The following is a 21,282-nucleotide window of genomic DNA, read 5'->3' as shown; positions in this document are numbered from 1 at the left end:
GAAATATAAGGGAGATATCAAATATATACACGGTTCTATCGTTTTTATTAAATATTCGTTTTTTATTTAAAAAAAATAAACCTTAAAAACAGATTAATTAAGCATAAAAATTTATACAGAATAAGATTAGAAAATCAATTTATTTCATGATAAATCAAAGGTTTTTCTAATAATAATGGCATTCTTTTTTAAGCATAATAAAAAATTAAAAAATGGTACAGGACTTCAACAAAAACTTTATTCTCAGCCATTTGAAAGCACGGAATCAGGATATATAAGTAAAGAAACATCATATCCATGGTATAGACAAAAGATTTTTGGACCATGTCCATTTCCTAGATATGGACATGCAAGTAATTCTATGGTTAATAAGACAGGGGATATATATATATTTGGAGGACTTGTTAAGGAAAAAGTTAAACATGATTTATGGGTGATTGATTCAGGTGAATAATTAGAAATATTTTTTTAGAATAATTTTTGTATAAAATTTGTTATTTTTTACTAATATTTGAATATAGCAACTATGATGTCATATCAAATACAAACACCGGGAGAATGTCCTAGTTCTCGTGTAGGACATGCGGGACTTGTTATAGGAAACGCGTTTATTGGTTTTCTTATTTTTTTTTTTTTAAATAAGAAAGTTTTAATGAGGTTTAGTATTTGGAGGAGATACAAAAACATCAAAAAATAATGTAAATGATAATTCATTATATTTATTAAATACTACATCAAAAATATGGACAAAAGCGGTAGTTTATGGAAATAAGCCACCAGGAAGATATGGTCATACATTAAATGTTCTTGGAACAAAAATTATTATTTTTGGAGGACAAATGGAAACATGTTTTTTTAATGACATGTTTTCATTTGATTTGGATTCGTGTATGTTTGATTGTATATTTTTTTTTTGATTAGAATATAATATATATATATAGTAAATTCGCTTAATGCTAAATGGGAATTAATAACACCGGTTACGAATTTACCATCTGCTCGTACTAATCATATAATGATTACATATCAAGAAAAGCTTTATTTGTATGTAAATATTTTTTTATTTTTATAAAAGTCTAATGTTTAAGATTTGGAGGTACAAATGGCAATGAATGGTTTAATGATGTTTGGGTCTTTGATTATAAAAATCTTTCATGGAAAGAAATAGCGTGTAATGGTTGTATTCCTCAACCTCGAGAAGGACATTCAGCAGCATTAGTAGATGACATTATTTATATTTTTGGAGGTCGTGGTCTAGATGGATCAGATCTAGGAGATCTTATTGCATTTAAAATATCAACATCAAGATGGTATATTTTTCAAAATATGGGACCATCTCCAAGTCCTCGTTCGGGACATGTCTTAACTAGTTTTGGTCAAAAAATAATTGTACTTGGAGGGGAAGATTCTTTAAATAGAATAGAAGATTCATCAATTAGTTATATTTTGGATACATGTAAGTGTTTAATATGAAGGTTTTAACATTTCTGAGATATTTATTAGCAAAAATTCGCTATCCACCTGAAATATCCATTCCAAATCTAGGTTCAAGTCCAATGATAAAATCTGGAAGTTTATTAGCACCTTCTCCTTTATCACCTATGCCTCAAAAAGCCTTATCCATGACCAGTTCAAAATTAAATCAAGAGTCGAAAAGTCCTCTTGATGTTATAGCTCCATCAAAATCATTACAGCACTCTGAGTCTTTACGAACCCATATGCAAACCATGTCTTTAGAACAATTTCATAAACAAAGAATATCTAGAAAACACAATAGATCGAAAGATTTTTCTTTTTCCTTTAAAGAAGAATCTAATACTCTTCATCATTCTAATAGTATGAATAGTATGTATTTCTTTATTTTTTTAAATAAAATTAATTAGTAATAGATTTACAAATTTCAAGGTCTCAAAGTCAAGATCAAATAAAGAAAGTTATTGTAAGCGATATGAAATTAAATACAAGTCAAACAAATACCAACAATCAAAATGAAACTAAACCAGCGCCAGTTGTAGATAAAAATCAAATTGAAGTGATAGAAATAACTAAAGAGAAGAATTTAAATACAGATGATTCTCAAGCAAATAACAAAGATATACAGCATTCAAAATTTAAAGAAAACATGGATGAACTTAAAGTTAAAAATGAGTTATTGCAAGCAGAATTAGATTTAATAAAGAATCCCGATTTGGCAAAATCATCTACAGAGGTCTTTTTTGATTCCATTGAAAGGCAAAATATGATCGAAAATCTTATATCTTTGAAAAAACAAATAACATTACTTAAATTAGAAATTTTATCACAGACAAAAGCTGCAAGCTTAAAAATAGCAGAAGCAGAAGCAGAAAAAAATAATTGTTTACAAGAAGCAGCATATTATAAGGCAAAACTTGCAGCTTTATCTACTCCAGAAATGTTATCGACTGTTGAAAATGCTCGTATTTCAGAATTGAGCACCAAACTATCTAATACTATAGCATCAAGGCAAGAATTAAATGAGAGGCTAGCATCATTATCCGAGGATATTGATTTAGAGCAAAGAAAAGTGCAACAACTTGAAGATATGAACCAAAACTACCTTAAAAGAATAAAAGTTGCGGAAAGTGCACACGAACGAATTTCTACTGAACTAAATGAGACGAGATTAGCTTGTATCGATGCAGAAGAAAAAATCAAGGAACAAGTTTCATTAAAAAACAATTTAGAATGCGAAAAAAACCAATTGAACCAGGAGAACATTACATTAAAACAAGAACTTGATGATCTTAAAGAAAAAAATATGCTATATTTAAAATCTATTGAAATGATCAATATTTCTGTTTCTATGGCAGAAAATCGTATTACTAATTCAGAAAATAAGTCTCAAAAAGATCAGGAAGCTCGTGTAGAACTTCAAAATAAAGTTAATCAACTTACCAGAGAACTTATGTTAGAAAGTAATAAAAAACAAGCACTTGAGGAAAAAATCGCTAATCTTGAATCGAAAATATTAAATATTACTAAAGAAGCTAATGTAGCACGAGAAATTATGAATGAAGGAATTCTTGAATTGCTTAAAAAATCTAGAGAAGCATCGTCTATCAATTCTTCAAATGACAATCAAGTTAAAATGCTTCAGGAACAATTATCATCTATTAAGTCTTTATATTCTGCATTACAGGTATCAGCTAATAAATCTGTTAAAGATTTAGTTGCCGCACTAGAAAAAATTTCTCAACTTGAAACCTTAAATTTTAGTTCTAACAGAGAAATTCAAGATTTAAGAGATAAAATAATTGATTTACTTAAAGAATTAGATGCTCTCAAAAAGGATCATAGAAACATGAAGAATTTATTGATTACTAAAGATAAAGATTTAGAAATAGCTCATATGAAAGCATCTGCTATATCACGATTACTCGAAGAATATCCTTTATTAGAGGAACAGAAAATATCTAAAAACGATGCTATTTCGTGTGTAACTAGAGGCACTAGCATGACTTGTGATACTTTAGATAAAAATGATTTTGAAAAAATCAAAGAAGAAATAGAGCAAGATAATGATATTAAACAGGAAATTAGAGAATCCCATGACTTAAATGATTCTAGTCTAGAAGATACGGCGAATAAAATTATAAGTTGCCAGGATATGGAGAACAATTCAAAAAGTTCCAAAGACACTGATCCTGATAATATGCCTTCGATTAATCCAGAAAAAGAAGCTCTTGATCTAGAAAGACAAAAAGTAATCGACGCAGAACGCCGTTTAGCAGAATCTGCCCAAAATTTTAAAGAGCGTTTACAGCAACTTGAAGGCGATTATCAATCAGCAGTCTTCTATATGAAAAGTACTGAAAACATGCTAAAACGCATGAAGGTATGTCTTTTCTTCTAACATAATTGATATTTATATTTTCTAGGAGGAACTTTCGAAATACAAAATACAAAATTTCCATTTAAAACAAGAAAATGATAGTTTAAAAAATTATAGAAATGCGATTATTCTAAATCTTAAAGATCATAAAATCAATGATGATGAGATACAAAATAATTCATTAAGTGATGATTATACAGAAATACAGGCTCATCAAGATATTTTATTACAGGAAAAAGAACTAGAAAGTCTTGAAGAAAAATACATTAACTTGAAAAATACATATTATGATAATAACAAAGAATCTGCTGATATTATCTTTCCAGAGTTGGAAAAAACAATTGACTTGGAAACAATTTCAAGTAATAAAAATTTAGTTTTTGAAAATTTGTCTAATGATCAACTAATTTTTTCAGACAAAATATCTGAAGATAAAAATATTATTCCAAATTTAGAAGATTTAAATAATACAAATAATTTTATAATAGATTCTATGGAAAACGACTCTATATTTTTGAACGAATCTGAACGACTTATACCTATAGATCATTATAATATTCATGAAACTATATCATCAAATTCCGATAATACATCTAAAAATACTGTTAAAAAATCTATATTATCAAGAACATCTGATACATTAGACTCTTTAGCAAATGAATTAGATCAATTACGGTATTCTTTTTTTTTTAATATTTTAAAAAATCTAACTTCCTTAAGTACACAATGGGAATCTACACATAAAGATTATGAAACTTTGTTATCTGACTAACAAAAAAAATCTCTTTCAAATTAAAATACTGTCCATCTATGGAACAATATTATTTAAATAAACATTTTTGGAATATCAGATAATCTACAAAATACGTATCTTATAATTATCACATGTATTCATGTCGGCTTCTTTTTTTATCATCATTAAATTATATATTACAAGTATTTTAAAACAAATCATATTTTAAAACAAATCAATCATATTTTAATCATATACTATACCTTTCTAGGATATATCTCTTTTCTATAACAAACAATTTCTTTTTCTAAGTTTCGTATTACAAAACTCAGATTAATAATTTCAATAATTTTTTCTAGACCTAAATTCTTACACAAAAAATTCAAAATTCACTATTTATACCTTCTTTAAAATACTGCTGCGCTTCTTTCAATTCTTGAGGAACTAAAATACCATACCAATACAGCGGATTCATACTAATTTCTTCTTCTATATCTATTCTAGACGTCTCTTCGACTTTATTAATCTTCTTCAACTCTATTAATTCTATATTCTTTTCATATATATTCCTATATTTCACTTCTATTCCTTTTCTACTCATATATTAATTTACTTACACTCCATATATCGCTTTCATTCGTTTATCATATTTTTCTTGGATTGTAAGACAATTATAACTATATTTATTATTATAATTAGCCTTTCCAATACATAAATAGCCCTAATCATCTCTGTTAAAACTCATTTTTAATCTTTTAATTCCTTTAAATTTATTCTTATTACTTTTTTTAAAATTTCAAAAAACATAAAAATAAGAGAAATATATTCATCTATTAAAGATAGATATTTAACTAGTCTATTATCTAACAATTCTATCATTTTTTTACACTTGTTTATAAAGGCCTGAAACCCTACCGCTTCAAAGCTGGTTATCGAGCAACCGCACTGTCTCTTAACCTTAAGGCACCATGTCATATGGGTTATTAGAAGGGCCTAGTTTTGACTATAAAGAGGTTCTTGACTCAGAAATTCCTGATATAAAGGAATTAGCTAAGGTTAATTAATGTTTTTATAAGGTTTTTCTTTATATTAATTGAAATAGAACAATCTTCATAGTGCATTAGAAAAAATATCAATATTAGAGAAAAAAACCCGCAAAGTATCCTATATTAAGGAGTAATATAGGCACTATTTAATGTATTATAGGGGTCAGATTTATTTTCTACGAGTAGATTATTAGTTTTAATAGTAGAACTTTGCAAAAATGCAAATGAATGGACATTAATGTGTGAACAAGTCCAATTAATGTCGAAAAGATATGGACAATTAAAGAAAAGCCTTGTAGACATGATACAAGAGGCTATGAAAGCTCTTGATATTATACCAAGTCTTACGACTAAGTTAGAATGTATAGAATCATTACGTTCTATAACAGAGGGAAAGGTTTTTAAAAAATAAATGAAAAGGAGATAAAAGAGTTCTAAAAGTATATGATAGATTTTTTTGGAAGCAGAAAGAGCGTCATTGACGAGAAATTTGGCAAAAATTAAAGAAGAACAAAATAATATAAAAGAAGCAGCAGAGCTTTTATGTGAATTAAAAATAGAAACATTTGGATCAGTTAGTAAACGTGAAAAGACAGAATTTATTCTTGAGCAAATTAGACTTTGTTTGGCTAAATCGGATTATAACTTAGCATCAATAATTTCTCGTAAAATATCAATTAAATATTTTCAAGAAGAAGGTGTTGAAGATTTGAAATTAAGATATTATGAATTACTTATTCGTATTGGATTATATGAAGATAATTATCTTGAAGTTTGCAAATATTATAAAGCGGTCTACGATACACCTAGTATAATTGAAGATGAAACTAAATGGAAAGATGTATGTATAAATGAAATGTATTTTTTTTTAAATTAATAATGTAAAAAGGTTTTGCAAAATATAGTTTATTTTATTATTATATCTCCTTATGGAAATGAACAGTCAAATCTTTTGCATCATACATTAGCAGATTCTAAATTACAATCACTTCCGGTTCATTATGAACTTATAAAATATTTTACAAAGATAGAGCTTATGCGATGGCCAAAAATTAAAGAAATATATGGGGAACTTTTTCGAAAAACATCAGTTTTTGATCTTAATGATGAAAAAGGCAAAAAACGCTGGGCAGATTTAAAAAAACGAATTATTGAACATGTAAAAATTATTTTCTCTGTTTAAACAATCATTTTAATTGTTAATAGAACATTCGTGTTGTATCTAAGTATTATTTGAGAATTCGATTAAACCGATTAAATATGCTTCTTGATTTAAATGAGAAAGAAACAGAAGAATATTTATCAAATTTAGTTACATCAGGTGTTATTTATGCACGTATTGATAGACCAGCACAAACCGTTAGTTTTATGAAACCAAAAAGTGCAAATGTAATATTAAATGAATGGAGCTGGAACATTGGCGCTCTTTTAGAAAAAATTGAAAAAGTTAGACAAATGATCTTAAAAGAAGAAATGCAAGCAAAATTAAGTGTGTAATATTATATAAATATAATAGATGTATACATTTATATTTAACATGTTACATGATTTCACTTTTCCTATAAAAGATTACCATATATCTTATTAAGTATATGTTCATATTTTAATATAAATTATATATTTAAAAAAAAAACAAAAACATATATTTACAAAATTTAAGACTCATTTGACAAAGACGGTGTTTCAACTCGTGAAATATTTTTAAAACATAATAAACTACATATTTTTCTTTTTATTGGAAGTGAACATGTACCTACGAAACCATCCCACCATTCAAATACATCTATATCTGAATTCACCATAGGTTTCTGACATATTTCACATGATATATGATATTTTCCAGCTTCATATGCTTTTTTAATCATTGGAGTAAAACAAAATTTCGTTTCCCATTTTTGAATATCTGATTCTGAAATTAATGAAGTTGCAATTACTCTAGCACTAAGTTCAAGTAATTTCGGAACATTTGATTCCGTTTTTATTACGTCTACACATGAATAACGAAGAACGGGTGATGTAAGTGATTGAAAAGATGTTTGTGATGAATATTCAATCGGACATTCTCGTAAAGGATTAGGTGATATTGATAAAATCTGCAATTTTTTAAGAAAAAGTAATGTCGACGGAAAATATGTCTATAAAAAATAAGTTATCGTTTTTTTTTTATAAAAAAAACTTTACAAGCTTATTTTGTCCTAAATTTAACTCAACTAAATTCACCAAACGACCAATAGATGGGGGTATCTTTTCTAATTTATTATTTCCTATCATAATATTAATTTTTCCCTTATTTCATATACAAAATATTAACTAAGTGATAAAACTGTAAGTGTATAAAGATCAAAAAGACCACTGGGAAGCTTATAAATCATATTTCCTGATAAAAATATCTTAAGACGAGGAACTAATGGCTCCTCATTTTCCGGATCTAACCGTCTAACAAGACTTGTTAATTCTTTTATATTTTCCGGAATTTCTACTATATTACACCCTCTATTTCAATTAACCCTCTTCCCTCAAAAAATACCACATACGATAACTGAATAACCTCCTCTCCTTCTTCAATAGCATTAGTAATAACCTCATTAAAAAGGCTTCCTGGCGTTAATTCCTCTCGTTTTCTATCAATTTCCTTCTTTCTTTGATAATATTCAATATAATCCCTTCGTTCCTTTAAATAATCGTCTCCTACATATTCACACCCATATATCCCTCCTCTATTAACCCTTTTCTCCCCGCTTAAATCACATACTCTGCGATATCTCTCCTCCCTAGAAATATCTCGTCCTGAATATGGGGAAAATCCAAAATGTCTTTCTCTGGATAAAATAGTACTAAATGGAAGCAAAGGCTTCATTTATCTAATTAAACGTGTTAATTTCGTCATATTTAAGGCCTTAAAAACAGGCGAAAAAGGCATATTTTTGGTAAAAATTAAGAAAATTTAACAAGTGAAGTGGTATTTAAAGGGTAGGTTGCCATGGCAATTCAACGTCAAAAAAACAAAAGATAAGAAAAAGAGGGGAAAAAAGGGTATATTTTATAGGAAACAAAGGGTTTTTATGGACAATATATAAAAGTATTTAGTTATATTATATATAAATGCGAAAAAAAGGAAAAAAAACGGTGAAAAATGAGTCCAAAATGAGTATTTTAGGCCCAGTAGATATAGAAACTAAACAACGTGGAGTATTTCCGGAATTAATGGAGTTAAATGAGTCATCAGAAAGTGAAGATTCACTTCCTCTTGATGGAGTTTCATATTTGAAAAAAGTGCGTATAGAGGCGAAGAACAGGCCGGTTATTAAGGCAGTAGAAGCGCCATCAAATGGTACAGGGAGGATACAAGTATCAGAGCCGAAAATAAGTAATAAAACAGATGAAATATATTCAAGTATATGGGAGGAAAAGTTTTTAGAAAAGTTTATAAAGTTACGGAAAAAATTTGATTTACAAGAAAATCTAGAAATGAAGTCATTACCAGAGGATAAAATAGAATGGCGCCGATTAATTATGGAGGAAATGAAGCCACCAACAATATTAATTCTTAAATCTATTAACCAGTGTATTGCTTTAAATTTATTAAAATGGAATACGGAATGGATTTCAAGTAATAGTCATGAACAACAAGTAATAATATGAAAAGGATAAGAAATAAGGTTAATTATTATAGATAATGTGGATATTTTATCTTCTTGTAAAAATAGATAAGGTTATGACATCAGAAGAATTAAGTATTTTAAGAGAACTTTGTAAAAAATGTTTATTTATTAGAAATACGGTTTTATTAAATAAAAGAATATGTAATAAGAGATTAACATTTTTTTAGAAGAAAAATTTACCTTTATACATTCAATCCAATATAGATATGGTGATTTCGATAGTTGGAAATATATTTGGTCAAAAAGACTTACTTTTAAGTAAACTTTAAAATAAAAAATTATAATTGAAGTAACTTATCAAAAATGAATATATATTATGCTTATAAATATGTTATTAGAAATAAAATGTTGAAGATATTTAACGTTGTTGTCTTTTTGATCTTTCCATTTCTTCTTTACTCATAGAACTTCCTTGCATGTCATACATACTTGCAGTCATACGCTTAAGATTACTAGCAGCACCTTCTTGATATAAATTACTTGAAGCAAATTTAGAATCAGCTTTGGCCTTTTGTTCTTTCCATTTAGGGTCTAACATTTCAATACGCATATGTTCTTCAAGTTCATTAGAAGGAATTGCAAGATTACATTGAGGACAAATAAGAGTATTTTCCATTTTTTTCAAGGCTATTTTTATGTATATTAGTAAAAAAGTAAGATTAATAATAAAATAACCTTTTGGAACATAATTTGTACGAATCTTCATAGGAAGACTTGCTTTACTTTGTTGTTGTGCAAGACGAACTTTTGCTTGATGTTCTCTTCTTTCTTTAATAGCTTCATTTTCTTCATCAGAATCTGCTTCAATATCCATTTCTACACCTTCTTCTTCATGAGTTGGCTGCGCCTTTTCAATTTGTGTAGAATATGACTGAGAAACATTATATGAAATATCCTCAGAAGGAGTATTAAAATCCTGATACATAGTCATCATTTGTTTTTGTTCCAAAGTTGCAGATTGCAAAACATTCAATGAAATAGGAGTAGGTAAATCCATTTGATCATCAGCATTTGTAAATTCAATAGTCTCTACAACGACAAAATCATGCCAATCAATCTGAGCATATTCAACTAAATATAATTAGACTTAAACATTATTTAGATAATTAATCTTACTTTTTTCACGATCCTCTTCCTCTTGTTTTAACTTTTGTTGTTCTTCTTGATATTTTTGCCAAGCAACTCTTTTTCGAATAACTTCTAATAACTGATACTTATTTTCTATATTCCTTTTCAATATACTATTTGTATTTTTAGGTGGAATTAATATCCTTGTGTATTGTTTAACAAGTTTTGTAAAATATTGAAAAAGAGAATGATTTGGACGTAAAAAATCAAACTGAAAATTCCTACTTTCTCTTTGAGAAAGAGTTGTTTGAAACTCCCTTCCATTTCTCGCAACAAATTGAGCTGTTAGCTTCAATATATCCCTATATACATTTATATGTTAGTAAATATGTATATATATACATACATATATATATATATGTATGTATATAGCAAACATACAAATCTGTTGCAGAAATCGCAGGTAATGAAACTGAAAAATAAAATTTAGGCGGCTCCAAAAAAGACGCCTTATCTGGAACATTTTTAGATGCATTTTTAGCTGTTTTAGAAGAATCATCTCGCACTACTGGTGACAAAAATTTCCCCTTCTTACATTCTTCAAGACGAAATTCATAATACTTATAATATGGATCTGCCGGATTTAAAAAACAAAATTTCGAATTATTCTTCTCTTTTTCTCTAATCTTTTCCTCAAATCCAATCCCATTTCTTGAAACATAATTTGCTGTTTTTTCTACAATTTCTAACCATAAATAAGCTATAAAACATAGAAAAAAATCCTTTAAAAAGCATGCCTCTAATATCTAACGGCGGAAGAATCATATCTGAATGCGTTAATGGAGGAACTAAAGGGTTTATCCCATTTGTTTGAGCTGTAACTGCTAAATTATTGTTTTGCGCCATATTCATAAATATTAAGGCAATTTTAATAAAAAAAAAACTGTTAAAGTCCTTTAAATATATTATAAATCAAGATGATATTTCCTATACCTTTATATTAGTAATTTATAAGCTTAATCAATAGTACTATAAGTATAGTTATCTTTTGAAAGATGGTTTATCGAGCCTAAGGGTTTGAGAGAAAAAATCATAGTTAAAAAATAATATAACAATGAGATGTATAAATGATTTGATATAGAAAATATAGAATTTATATATTTTTTTGAAGAGCCAGTATTTCACCTTTAAGTAGAGGACCTCGAAGAGGTGAAAGAGGCGTTGCAGTAATAGTTGTTTTTAGATTAGAATCAACCTGAATAGTTAGTTTTATTTTTGCACTAGAAGTAATATTTTGAAGAATGCATTCAGCTATTTTTTTTGAAGGAGTTAAGATTCTTGAAGATTCATGTATAGAAGAATCGTCAGTATCAGAAAGTGTATTTTGAGATAATAAATTAGTTTTTTTTGAATGAATATGACCAATTGCTTCATAAATAATGATATGAAAATCATCCAGATCAGATGGTTTATGAAGAATAATACTTTTCTGAACAGGAACAGGAGTATATGAATGAATCATAGGAATAAAAGCAGTATCATCGTCAGATTTGACAACAACCCCAATAGGATTTAATAGATGAGGTATCGAAGTAATCTCTGGAAGCATTAAGTTATCAATTTCAGATTTAGTGAAAGAAGAAATCAAAGAAACATGTATGGCAGCACCATAAGATTCGATATCAGAAGGACTTAATCTAGAAGTACGCAGAGATTGTGAACGAATCAGAGTTTTTTCTGGAAAAATATAACTAAACATGTTTGAAATTTTAGGTATATGAGAAGTTCCACCAGCAAGAATGAGTTCATCTATATCGAATTCTTCTAATTGAGCCTTTTTGATAACATTTTTTACTAATGAAACCATTTCATCAAAAATATGTTTTCCTAATATTTCAAAACGAATTCTATTTATATTAGAGAAAAAATCATAGCCATTAAACATGCATTCGACACTAATTGTCGAAAAAACATTAGAACTAAGACTTTTCTTGGTTGCTTCGCATTCTATCCTTAATTTAGCCATTGCTTTAGCATCTTTACTGGGATCCAAATTATATTTTTTTTGGAATTCTTTTAGAAAATGATTAACAAGACATTCATCTAAAAGTTTCCCTCCCAATTTTTCATTACTCTGAGTTGCTAGAATAGTATACATTCCATTTCTAAAAGCAATAACAGTTGCATCACTTCTAATTTCTCCAAAATCTGCAACAACAACAATTCTATCAATTGATTCTAAATATTCCTTTTCTTCTGAATATGCAAGAACTTGTGCAATTGATTCTTTTATAAATTGAAGAACATTAAGACCCGCCTTTTTTGCACAATCTTCCAAAATTTCTATTTGTGTTGTTGAAAAATCTGTAGGAATAGTAAAAACAACATCCATAATAGATTTTCCAATATATTCAATTGCACATTGTTTTAAATACTTTAAATGAGAAATCATTACTTCTTCTAAAGTAATCATTTGTTCAATTAATTCTCCCTCACTAGAAACGCTAGTGATTTTGTATACTAATTGATTATTTAAAATACTAGGTTGAGCTGAATATTCCTCTTCTATTAAATCTATAGATTCCATTCTAATAATTAGGCTGTATATATCTTCATATTATTATATCTTACTTTTCCCCAAGAAATTTTTTATAGTGAATTATTGTATTTCTTGAATTTCTTACAAGCTGAAATTTTGCTTGCATACCATGATATTCTTCTCCATCTAAATATGATATAGCTATAGGAATTTGACGTTCTCCTTCTTGACTAGTAATAATAATAACTTTTCCATTCTATATATATATATTAATATATATCCTCCCTCTTAAAAAAATATTAAACTTCATTTATATAAGAAATAGAACTGTTTGTATTCCCCATTCTAATACAAATTACAATTGGATTCATTTTTTTACTGCAAATATTCATTTTTTTCTTGTAAAAACTCAAAAAATCCCAGAAAAATAGCCAAAAAGCAGGTTTTTTTTGATAAATATTCAAAACTAAAACAAATCCATTAAATACAATATAAAACAATGTATAATTAAGAAAATACTGGGAAAAATATATATTTTTATACAAAATTATAGAAATTGTATAAAAAATCATATATAAAAGTGGGATATTTTCTTTTTATACAAAAATATGTTAACTTAAAGAGATGATCTGTAAATAAATCTCAAATAAAAAACGAAATGATTATAAAACATAATAATTAAGAGGTTTTTTTTATCATTTTTTTCAAAAACATAAGATATTAAAATCTTTAAAAATATAAGAAATATAAGAAATATATAACAAAATATTTACTAATTATTAATAAATATATCAAAATTAAGGAACAATGATGATTTATATTAAAAAAATAATTATTATGATAGGCTCAATATTTAGTACGAACGACGTCAAAATATTGATAAATCAATAAATCAAGGATTTTGAGCTGAAAAAAAGAGATAAATTGATAATTATAAAAGGTAAATAAATATTAAAATTGTTTTTATATATTCTAATAGATTTTAGTCTTTTTTTTGCGGTTAAATTTGGGTTAAAATTGAAATAATAAGACATCAATTTATTAAATTATATATTGTAAATTTTTTTAAGAATTTTATACAAGAAAAAGGACTAAAAAGAGATTATTTATATAAAAATATTATATACAAAATGGGGGGAGGAGATTTGAATATGAAAAGTACGTTTTTTATCCATTTATTATAGATAAATATTTATTTTTTTAATATAGAATCATGGCATCCTCTCTTGTAACCTCAATTAAAGGATAAAAATGTATTTTCTAATGTCCTTATAGGATTCGCAATCAAGAGAAGGTATGGATGGAGGAGAAAAAAGCCTTAGAAGAAAGAAAAAGAATTGAACAAATAAAAAAAGAAATAGAAGAAGAAAGACAGCTTCAAGAATTGCAGAAATTGCAAGAAGCATCAGGTGGAAAGTAGGAAATATTTTATATCAGCTTTTAAAGTTGATAAAAATCTAGAAAACGTGTAGAACGTTTAGATTGGATGTACGCAGCACCTCATCTTTCAGATGATTCAAGAACAACTGAAGAAATGGAAGCATATTTATTAGGAAGAAAGAGAATAGATGATATTCTTAAAGATGATAATAAAAAGGTATATTAATAATAATTTATTTTATATTTTATTCAATACTTAAGCTTGAAAATGGAAAAACTCCATTTATTGCTACACAAAATGCAAATACAGTAAGAGATATTCAAAATAAAATAAGGGAAGATCCTTTGTTAGTTATTAAAAAACAAGAACAAGCACAATATGAAGCTATTAAAAATAATCCTATTAAATTGCGTCAACTTATGGAAGCACAAAATGTAAAAAAAAGAAAAGAAAATGGAAATAATCATCATTTAGATCATTCTCAATCAAATCATAGTAATAATAAATCAAAAAACCATGATTCACATCAACGACATTCTGATCGATCTCTATCTAGACATCATCATCATCATCATCATCGTACCTCAAGATCACCAATTTCTCGTTCATCAAGATCAATATCACCACGTCGATCTTCCCGTTATGAAAGATATTATGAAAGATCATATATTTCAAATCATCGCTCTTCAAATACATCAAATATATCAAACAATACAATTAATGGCAAAGATAAAGAAAATGAAAAAGAAAGACAAGAACGACTTGCTGCTATGACAAAAAATGCCGAAACATTAGATAAAGAACGTCAAAATCGTTTATTAAAACTTTCTAAACAAGAAGCAGAGGATGAACAAAGAGAACATAATGAAAGAATGGCTAATAAAAAATGGGGTGATAATAAAAGTACTTATTTAAGACAAATGGCAAGGCAAACATATGGCGATTCAATGGATTTATCTCAACGAATACGAAGAAATGGACAAACTCAGCTAGGCGATTAACTTTTTTAAAATATATATATATCAAAAAAATACTATAAAAATTTATACAAAAAAAGTTTCAAAAAAATATGGCATCGACATTAATAACAATATATCAAAGATTTATTGATTTCTTAAACACAATTCATTCAATTTGTGTTTTTTCGGATATGTCCGAAAAACTAACCTAGCGCACACAAATAACAAACATATATTGAATTCGTCATGGTCTTTTGTTTATCTTCACCTAAAGCATTACATAGAAAGATTGTAATTTTGGGTGATGGAGGTTAGTATTGAATAATATTATGATATATATAAATTTTTATATATAAATATATATATATATATATCAACTTTATATTTAATAAGATAAAAACTAATAAAAAACAGCATGTGGAAAAACATCATTATTAAACGTTTTTACTCGTATGTAAAAATGATATTTATTATCTTTTATTAAAAAAAAGGTGGATATTTTCCTCAAATTTATGAGCCAACAGTGTAAAATAAGAAATCTTATAATATTTAACAACTAAAAAGAATGAGATTTGAAAATTATGTACATGACGTATATGTTGATGGCCAGCAAATTGAACTTAGTCTTTGGGATACAGCAGGTAAAGGTTCTATGGCAATTTAATGGAATGCCAAAGTGATATTAAAATCTAAACACCTTTAAAGGACAAGAAGAATTTGACAGATTGCGTTCACTTTCATATGCAGATACACATGTTATTATGATATGTTTTTCAGTAGATTCCCGGGGTTCACTTGAAAATGTTCAATCAAAATGGGTAGCAGAAATTGCAAGTCATTGTGAGGGGGTCAAACTTGTCCTTGTAGCACTTAAATGTGATTTGCGTGAATTAGAGGATGAAATTACATATAATGATCGGAGAATGAATGATCAACATCGATATATTCAATATGAAGAAGGGTTATCAGTTGCAAAATTTATTCGTGCAGTACGATATTTAGGTAATAAGTTTAAAAAAAGCAATATTATACATAACTAATGTTGGTAGAATGTAGTGCTAAACATAATCGAGGAAAGAGATCATTTTTTTTTATAATAATTAATAATAATAATAATTTTAGGTGTCAACGAAGCCTTTACAGAAGCAGCACGGGTTGCTATTGCTGCAAAACCTAGAGGAGCATCAGCAGATGACAGATCATATCGTCAACGGAATTGTGATATCATGTAAAAAAGAAAACATTAATGCATTACCAAATATTTTCTAGAAAAAACAAAACATATATTTAGTTTTTTTTCTTTTCATCAAAATATACTAATATTTGTATTTAAGAGAGAATAATCATTTTAATAAAGCTTTTCAAAGGTTTAGTTCAGCTTTTATTTTAAACTTTAGTAATTTTCCGGCTTTTTTATTATGATTAAAGCTTAATTTCAAACAGAATTATTAATTTTGAAATTTTAATTAATGTTTGTGAAAATAGAGCTTCCATAGATTATTAATATTATCAGCTAATTCATTAATTGCTTCATATTTCTTTTTATCAGGATCTTCAGTTTTTTCTAAAGTTAATATTTGATTAACTTGGTCAATTTTTCCTTTAATACGTCCATCCAAAATTAAATTAATCAACAATGCTTCAACATCATTCGAACTAATATTTAATTTTTTTCCAATGAAAGAAATACTAACCCATGTATAAGGTACAATTAAACGTGTAAGAATTTGACTTCGAATATTCTTCAATATATCATCTATATATGTCTGAATAAAAGAATCTCCCATAATTTCATCATAATGATCCTTTAAAATAGGTTCTATTTTATGGATATCATTTTCTTGGTATGCATTGATTAAATCTATCATTGCAAGAAGCTGAGAATTATTTTTATAAGGACTTGTATCTTGAGAATCAAAAGGACTAATGTTAGATCCATTTAACATATTTGCTAATATTAAATATTTTAATACTCGAATCCTATGATGAGAACCTGCTTCGTCATAATTCTTAAAAGACTCTAAAAAATCTGTTTGAGCTTTTTGCCATTGTTCTAAAAAAAAATTAAAAAATCATAAGATAATTGATTATTTAAGAACTTTCTTCCATATGCATTTTCCCTCCACATTCTCGAATAATGCCCATAGTATATGGATGTATAACTACAGATTTTATTTTTAATGTTTGATAATATAATTCCTAAAAAAAAGTTAAAATATACAAAAAATATAATATCATTGACCTTAAGTCTTTTATTATTTTTAGTTTCAGAATACATTTGTATTCCTAAAGAATAAACTTCAAGAAGGTATGTACCTTTAGATTGATCTGTAGATCCATCATGATTTTCACATACATCATGCAATTGTTTTAAAATCTAAAATGAAATAAGATAAGTCTTTTTTTTTTTTGTATAAAAACTTTATTTAATCGTATATATTCTTTTTTTTCAAACCATAATTTTGCAAGTTTCAGATTCGTTTTTAACCAAAGTCTCTCATTTTTAATTTCTTTAAGAGAATTTAAAGTAATAGAATAAATTTTCTCCATAAATTCCATATCATTATCCAAAGAAACATAATCAAGAATATTATGAATTGATTTTTCACTATAATTTTTTGTCACTGATCTTTTTGCATATGTCAAAAGTTCCTTATAATAATAAATAACCTTAAATTATTAACAGATCATAATAAAACACTTCTTTATTTTTTTTCTACATCATGTTTTTTTCCCAATTTAAATAATAATTTCATAATTTGTTTATATGAACGAAATCCCCTCAAAATATCATGATTAATCCTTTTAAATATAACTCTATTTACCAGATTCCTTTTGTTGTTTCTAATCTAATTACTTGTTTAAATTCTTCAATAGCTTGTATAGGTTCATCTTTTATTGCTGTAAATGTCAAAAAAAAAAATTATTCTTTTCCATTATTAAAAATACTTTTTGCATGATAATACATATTTTCTATATCTGCATCAGGTTCTTCTTCTTCTTCAAAATCAAAATCTTGATCTTCCATTATAATATCTTCCATTTTAAAATTAAATATTAATAATATCTTTAAATTATAATGTAATAAAAACGAAGCCTTATTAGATAACCTTTTTACCTATATAAAGACATGTTTTTCCAGATAAAAACTCATTATTTACCTTGATATTTCTTTTAAAATACTTTTATATCGATTTGCCGCAGAATTATAAACTATTTCATGAATTATTTAGCTGTTAGACTTAGAAATTAGACAAAACAATGGATGTAAAAGAAAGCCCTGATCCACTTGTTCATAATTGTATTTCTATCCAAGAATTGCTGAATGAATATAAAGAAAATGAGACTTTTTATAAAAAAATAAAAGTATATTGACCATATCATGTTATAATTAATGATTGATTGCTGTAAAGGCCTTAGGAAACATGTCATTATATCGTATAAAACGAGATGGAGATTGTTTTTATCGAGGTGATTATAAAAGTTAATAGTTATTTTATACCTATATATATATTAGCTTTATGTTTTGGATGGCTTTGGACATTAATGCATCAAACAGCAAGTGATTCTGAAAAAAATATAATTGAATTTAGTAAGACGACAGAACTACTTCAAAAGAGCGGTTTTGAATTATTATCATATGAAGACTTATATGAAGAAACGTTATTAGCGCTAAGCCTTCTTAAACCAGACGAAAATCAAGATAATCAAGCCAAGGAGAAGGAACTTCTTACACTTATGAATATTCCTGAGAAAAGCAATGCTATTGTTGTATATTTTCGTTTTTTGACAAGTGCTTATATTAAACAAAACGCCCATAAATATGCACCATTTCTAGATGTCCCAAGTGTGGCTGATGTTTTTACTTTTTGTCAAAATACTATAGAATGCATTGGAAAAGAAGCGGATCATGTGATGATCAATGCTTTATCCAAAGCACTTCAAGTATATTTGTTAATCATTTTAATTTTTCTGTAATTAAATCAATCAGGTTTGCATTAATATTTATTATATCGACAGAAGTGATTCAGATCATGCTAAGAAATATGAGTTTACTGTAGAAAACGAAAATCCAATTACAATATGTCTTTTGTATCGTCCTGGACACTACGATTTTATTATAGATAAGTAATTCTATTCATTATATTTATGATCCATACGTTCTGATTCTTATTTATTCAAAAATATTCTATTAAATATCATATTATTCTCATATTTTACTTTTTTTTTGCTTTTTAGACGCCCTATTTTGAGTTTTTGAATGACTTCCTGTTCTTCTTTAAGAATTCTTAATTTTCCAATTCATTATATATACCCATAAATCCCATTGATTCTTCAAAATGTCTCACACTTGTTCCTATTCCTTTTTCATTCTTTATTTCTTTAGTATCCAATGTTTCTGACTTATTTATATCTGATTCTTCAAATCTTATATGAACCCTTCCTCGACATGATACATTTGAATTCAAATGATCCTCATTATCTATAGATTCTTTCTTATTATTGTTTTTTACATTTTCTGAAAGATCATGCGCTATAATACGCCTTGCTGCTTGCTTATTTAATACCATGGTTCCTTATCCATCAGAATCTTGCTTTTCTAAAAAATGTATAAATTACTCTCAGAATTTGACATTTCTATCTCCTTAATCTTTAATACATATTCCTCAACTCTTTTTAACTCTTTCATTACTCCATGATTTTTAAGATCAACTTGATTGAGTTTTAAAATCACTAAAACCCCCAATTAAAATAAAATTACACCTTTTTCACTCCAAAACTAACTAAAAATCAACGAATTCATTGCATAGCACAGAGTTATATAGAATTTCGCCTTATCTAATACTGAAAGTTTTGATACATGTCCTGATATATTATTTAATTCATTATTAAAAATATTATTTTCTAGGCAAAAAATTCTCTCCTTTAAATTATCAATTAAAGACCTTAAATCCTTTTCATTTCCTTGTATTTTTGACTCCATTTCACTCTATTTTTATTAAATATTTCTTATCTCGTTTTTCTGACGTTCAAATCATACGAGATTTAGTCTCTCTTAATAGATTAACTTAAATGTGTTTAAGTTAAAATTGACTTAAAATATTAAGTAAAAATAGTAAGAAAAGACAAATAAAGGTTATAATTTTGTTTATAATACTTGTATTTTTTATGTATTTTTTTAAGATAATATTTGTACAAAATATGCTTAAATATAGATGTATTTAATAATCAATTTATTTAAAATATATGAGGGATGTATTTTATGAATTATCTAAACAAGATATAATTTATAGCGAATCAAGAGAATAATTAATAAAAAAATATGGCAGCTCGTGCGCGGGCAGAAAAGGGCCGGTTTATGCCGGGAAATACAGAGCTTGATATTATCCCGCAGAAATGGAGGCAAGAATGGGTACTTCATCAAAATTTTAAGGAAGGAAAAGGGCATAATAATAGTTTTAAAACTCTTTGTTGGGTTCCAGTTAAAGAGAATGAAGGATCAGAAACCTTTAAAACATTAGAAGAAGAAGAAGAAGCATCATCATCAGCAGCAGCAGCATCCCATTTAGGAGAAAGAATAAGATCAGAAGAAAATAAAGAACAAAAGCCAGAGATAGAAAGTTAGAAAGAAAAAGAATATAAAATGAATAATCTAAGCAGTTTATTGTATAATATTTAGTGTTAGAAAGATTATCCAAGATTTAGATGCAATAAGATTTAATAAAGAAAGAGCTAAAGTTGTTGTATATAAATTGAAAAGTATGTAAAGATATTTTTTAAACGAGTAATATAAAACATCTACGCAATGGCTGAAATATGGAATAAAAAAGACAGAACCTATAAGATGTTAGATGAAGAGGAGTGAAAAAGAAACAAACAAGTCTTTTGATGTATGAACCGAATTAGTATTTGACCCAAAATCCTTTTAAAAAGAAAAGTATTAGTAATATCTTTTTTAAAATCAAAATCTATCAAAAAATGAATTAAATCTTTAAGAATAAGAATATTTGTTTAAGAAATATAAGCAAATAGACTTTGAG

The 21,282-nt window shown here is 26.8% G+C and overlaps 13 protein-coding genes across 13 annotated transcripts; 7 read left to right on the top strand and 6 right to left on the bottom strand.

Annotated features, from left to right (window-relative positions):
• Positions 1 to 175: 175 nt before the first annotated feature.
• T552_00838 (hypothetical protein) lies at positions 176 to 4,625 on the top strand (the record flags this gene model as incomplete). Its single annotated transcript, XM_018369437.1, has 9 exons — positions 176 to 446; positions 522 to 614; positions 664 to 888; positions 942 to 1,044; positions 1,089 to 1,456; positions 1,504 to 1,845; positions 1,890 to 3,856; positions 3,900 to 4,528; positions 4,574 to 4,625. The coding sequence occupies 9 exons, from the start codon at positions 176 to 178 to the stop codon at positions 4,623 to 4,625; spliced, it is 4,050 nt and encodes a 1,349-aa protein (XP_018227156.1).
• A 218-nt stretch (positions 4,626 to 4,843) lies between these two features.
• Positions 4,844 to 5,226, bottom strand: T552_00837 (hypothetical protein; the record flags this gene model as incomplete). The annotated part of the gene is made up of 2 exons (XM_018369436.1): positions 4,989 to 5,226; positions 4,844 to 4,947 (listed from the first exon to the last, which is right to left on the bottom strand). Exons 1-2 carry the CDS (start codon positions 5,185 to 5,187, stop codon positions 4,844 to 4,846), a joined length of 303 nt encoding a protein of 100 aa, XP_018227155.1. The 5' UTR covers positions 5,188 to 5,226.
• A 284-nt stretch (positions 5,227 to 5,510) lies between these two features.
• Positions 5,511 to 7,177, top strand: T552_00836 (hypothetical protein). The gene is made up of 6 exons (XM_018369435.1): positions 5,511 to 5,641; positions 5,689 to 5,745; positions 5,793 to 6,029; positions 6,084 to 6,473; positions 6,522 to 6,791; positions 6,839 to 7,177. Exons 1-6 carry the CDS (start codon positions 5,555 to 5,557, stop codon positions 7,127 to 7,129), a joined length of 1,332 nt encoding a protein of 443 aa, XP_018227154.1. The 5' UTR covers positions 5,511 to 5,554; the 3' UTR covers positions 7,130 to 7,177.
• Positions 7,178 to 7,241: 64 nt separating this feature from the next.
• Positions 7,242 to 8,535, bottom strand: T552_00835 (hypothetical protein). The gene is made up of 4 exons (XM_018369434.1): positions 8,167 to 8,535; positions 7,944 to 8,125; positions 7,814 to 7,896; positions 7,242 to 7,767 (listed from the first exon to the last, which is right to left on the bottom strand). The coding sequence occupies exons 1-4, from the start codon at positions 8,487 to 8,489 to the stop codon at positions 7,288 to 7,290; spliced, it is 1,068 nt and encodes a 355-aa protein (XP_018227153.1). The 5' UTR covers positions 8,490 to 8,535; the 3' UTR covers positions 7,242 to 7,287.
• Positions 8,536 to 8,734: 199 nt separating this feature from the next.
• On the top strand, positions 8,735 to 9,563 carry T552_00834 (hypothetical protein; the record flags this gene model as incomplete). The annotated part of the gene is made up of 3 exons (XM_018369433.1): positions 8,735 to 9,262; positions 9,306 to 9,413; positions 9,462 to 9,563. 3 exons carry the CDS (start codon positions 8,735 to 8,737, stop codon positions 9,561 to 9,563), a joined length of 738 nt encoding a protein of 245 aa, XP_018227152.1.
• A 43-nt stretch (positions 9,564 to 9,606) lies between these two features.
• Positions 9,607 to 11,320, bottom strand: T552_00833 (hypothetical protein). Its single transcript, XM_018369432.1, has 5 exons — positions 11,160 to 11,320; positions 10,804 to 11,107; positions 10,411 to 10,724; positions 9,970 to 10,365; positions 9,607 to 9,921 (listed from the first exon to the last, which is right to left on the bottom strand). The coding sequence occupies exons 1-5, from the start codon at positions 11,272 to 11,274 to the stop codon at positions 9,653 to 9,655; spliced, it is 1,398 nt and encodes a 465-aa protein (XP_018227151.1). The 5' UTR covers positions 11,275 to 11,320; the 3' UTR covers positions 9,607 to 9,652.
• Positions 11,321 to 11,469: 149 nt separating this feature from the next.
• On the bottom strand, positions 11,470 to 13,313 carry T552_00832 (hypothetical protein). The gene is made up of 3 exons (XM_018369431.1): positions 13,207 to 13,313; positions 12,994 to 13,157; positions 11,470 to 12,950 (listed from the first exon to the last, which is right to left on the bottom strand). Exons 1-3 carry the CDS (start codon positions 13,291 to 13,293, stop codon positions 11,516 to 11,518), a joined length of 1,686 nt encoding a protein of 561 aa, XP_018227150.1. The 5' UTR covers positions 13,294 to 13,313; the 3' UTR covers positions 11,470 to 11,515.
• A 673-nt stretch (positions 13,314 to 13,986) lies between these two features.
• On the top strand, positions 13,987 to 15,328 carry T552_00831 (hypothetical protein). Its single transcript, XM_018369430.1, has 5 exons — positions 13,987 to 14,059; positions 14,111 to 14,129; positions 14,177 to 14,317; positions 14,363 to 14,498; positions 14,543 to 15,328. The coding sequence occupies exons 1-5, from the start codon at positions 14,032 to 14,034 to the stop codon at positions 15,281 to 15,283; spliced, it is 1,065 nt and encodes a 354-aa protein (XP_018227149.1). The 5' UTR covers positions 13,987 to 14,031; the 3' UTR covers positions 15,284 to 15,328.
• Positions 15,329 to 15,487: 159 nt separating this feature from the next.
• On the top strand, positions 15,488 to 16,473 carry T552_00830 (GTP-binding protein rho3; the record flags this gene model as incomplete). The annotated part of the gene is made up of 6 exons (XM_018369429.1): positions 15,488 to 15,551; positions 15,656 to 15,691; positions 15,733 to 15,766; positions 15,812 to 15,882; positions 15,947 to 16,243; positions 16,364 to 16,473. 6 exons carry the CDS (start codon positions 15,488 to 15,490, stop codon positions 16,471 to 16,473), a joined length of 612 nt encoding a protein of 203 aa, XP_018227148.1.
• Positions 16,474 to 16,661: 188 nt separating this feature from the next.
• T552_00829 (hypothetical protein) lies at positions 16,662 to 18,327 on the bottom strand. Its single transcript, XM_018369428.1, has 7 exons — positions 18,191 to 18,327; positions 18,067 to 18,142; positions 17,962 to 18,022; positions 17,663 to 17,911; positions 17,484 to 17,618; positions 17,341 to 17,440; positions 16,662 to 17,294 (listed from the first exon to the last, which is right to left on the bottom strand). The coding sequence occupies exons 1-7, from the start codon at positions 18,282 to 18,284 to the stop codon at positions 16,708 to 16,710; spliced, it is 1,302 nt and encodes a 433-aa protein (XP_018227147.1). The 5' UTR covers positions 18,285 to 18,327; the 3' UTR covers positions 16,662 to 16,707.
• Positions 18,328 to 18,456: 129 nt separating this feature from the next.
• Positions 18,457 to 19,419, top strand: T552_00828 (hypothetical protein). The gene is made up of 4 exons (XM_018369427.1): positions 18,457 to 18,607; positions 18,655 to 18,712; positions 18,759 to 19,186; positions 19,233 to 19,419. The coding sequence occupies exons 1-4, from the start codon at positions 18,503 to 18,505 to the stop codon at positions 19,371 to 19,373; spliced, it is 732 nt and encodes a 243-aa protein (XP_018227146.1). The 5' UTR covers positions 18,457 to 18,502; the 3' UTR covers positions 19,374 to 19,419.
• T552_00827 (hypothetical protein) lies at positions 19,406 to 20,271 on the bottom strand. Its single transcript, XM_018369426.1, has 4 exons — positions 20,027 to 20,271; positions 19,862 to 19,975; positions 19,557 to 19,817; positions 19,406 to 19,510 (listed from the first exon to the last, which is right to left on the bottom strand). Exons 1-4 carry the CDS (start codon positions 20,223 to 20,225, stop codon positions 19,452 to 19,454), a joined length of 633 nt encoding a protein of 210 aa, XP_018227145.1. The 5' UTR covers positions 20,226 to 20,271; the 3' UTR covers positions 19,406 to 19,451.
• A 247-nt stretch (positions 20,272 to 20,518) lies between these two features.
• Positions 20,519 to 20,909, top strand: T552_00826 (hypothetical protein). The gene has a single exon (XM_018369425.1). It carries the CDS (start codon positions 20,565 to 20,567, stop codon positions 20,865 to 20,867), a length of 303 nt encoding a protein of 100 aa, XP_018227144.1. The 5' UTR covers positions 20,519 to 20,564; the 3' UTR covers positions 20,868 to 20,909.
• Positions 20,910 to 21,282: the final 373 nt, after the last annotated feature.

Source organism: Pneumocystis carinii, assembly GCF_001477545.1.
Source record: "Pneumocystis carinii B80 chromosome Unknown supercont1.3, whole genome shotgun sequence".
In the NCBI taxonomy this organism is placed as follows: Eukaryota; Fungi; Ascomycota; class Pneumocystomycetes; order Pneumocystales; family Pneumocystaceae; genus Pneumocystis; species Pneumocystis carinii.
The sequence above is the reverse complement of the archived record's forward strand: the minus strand, read 5'-3'. Positions and strand labels throughout refer to the sequence as shown.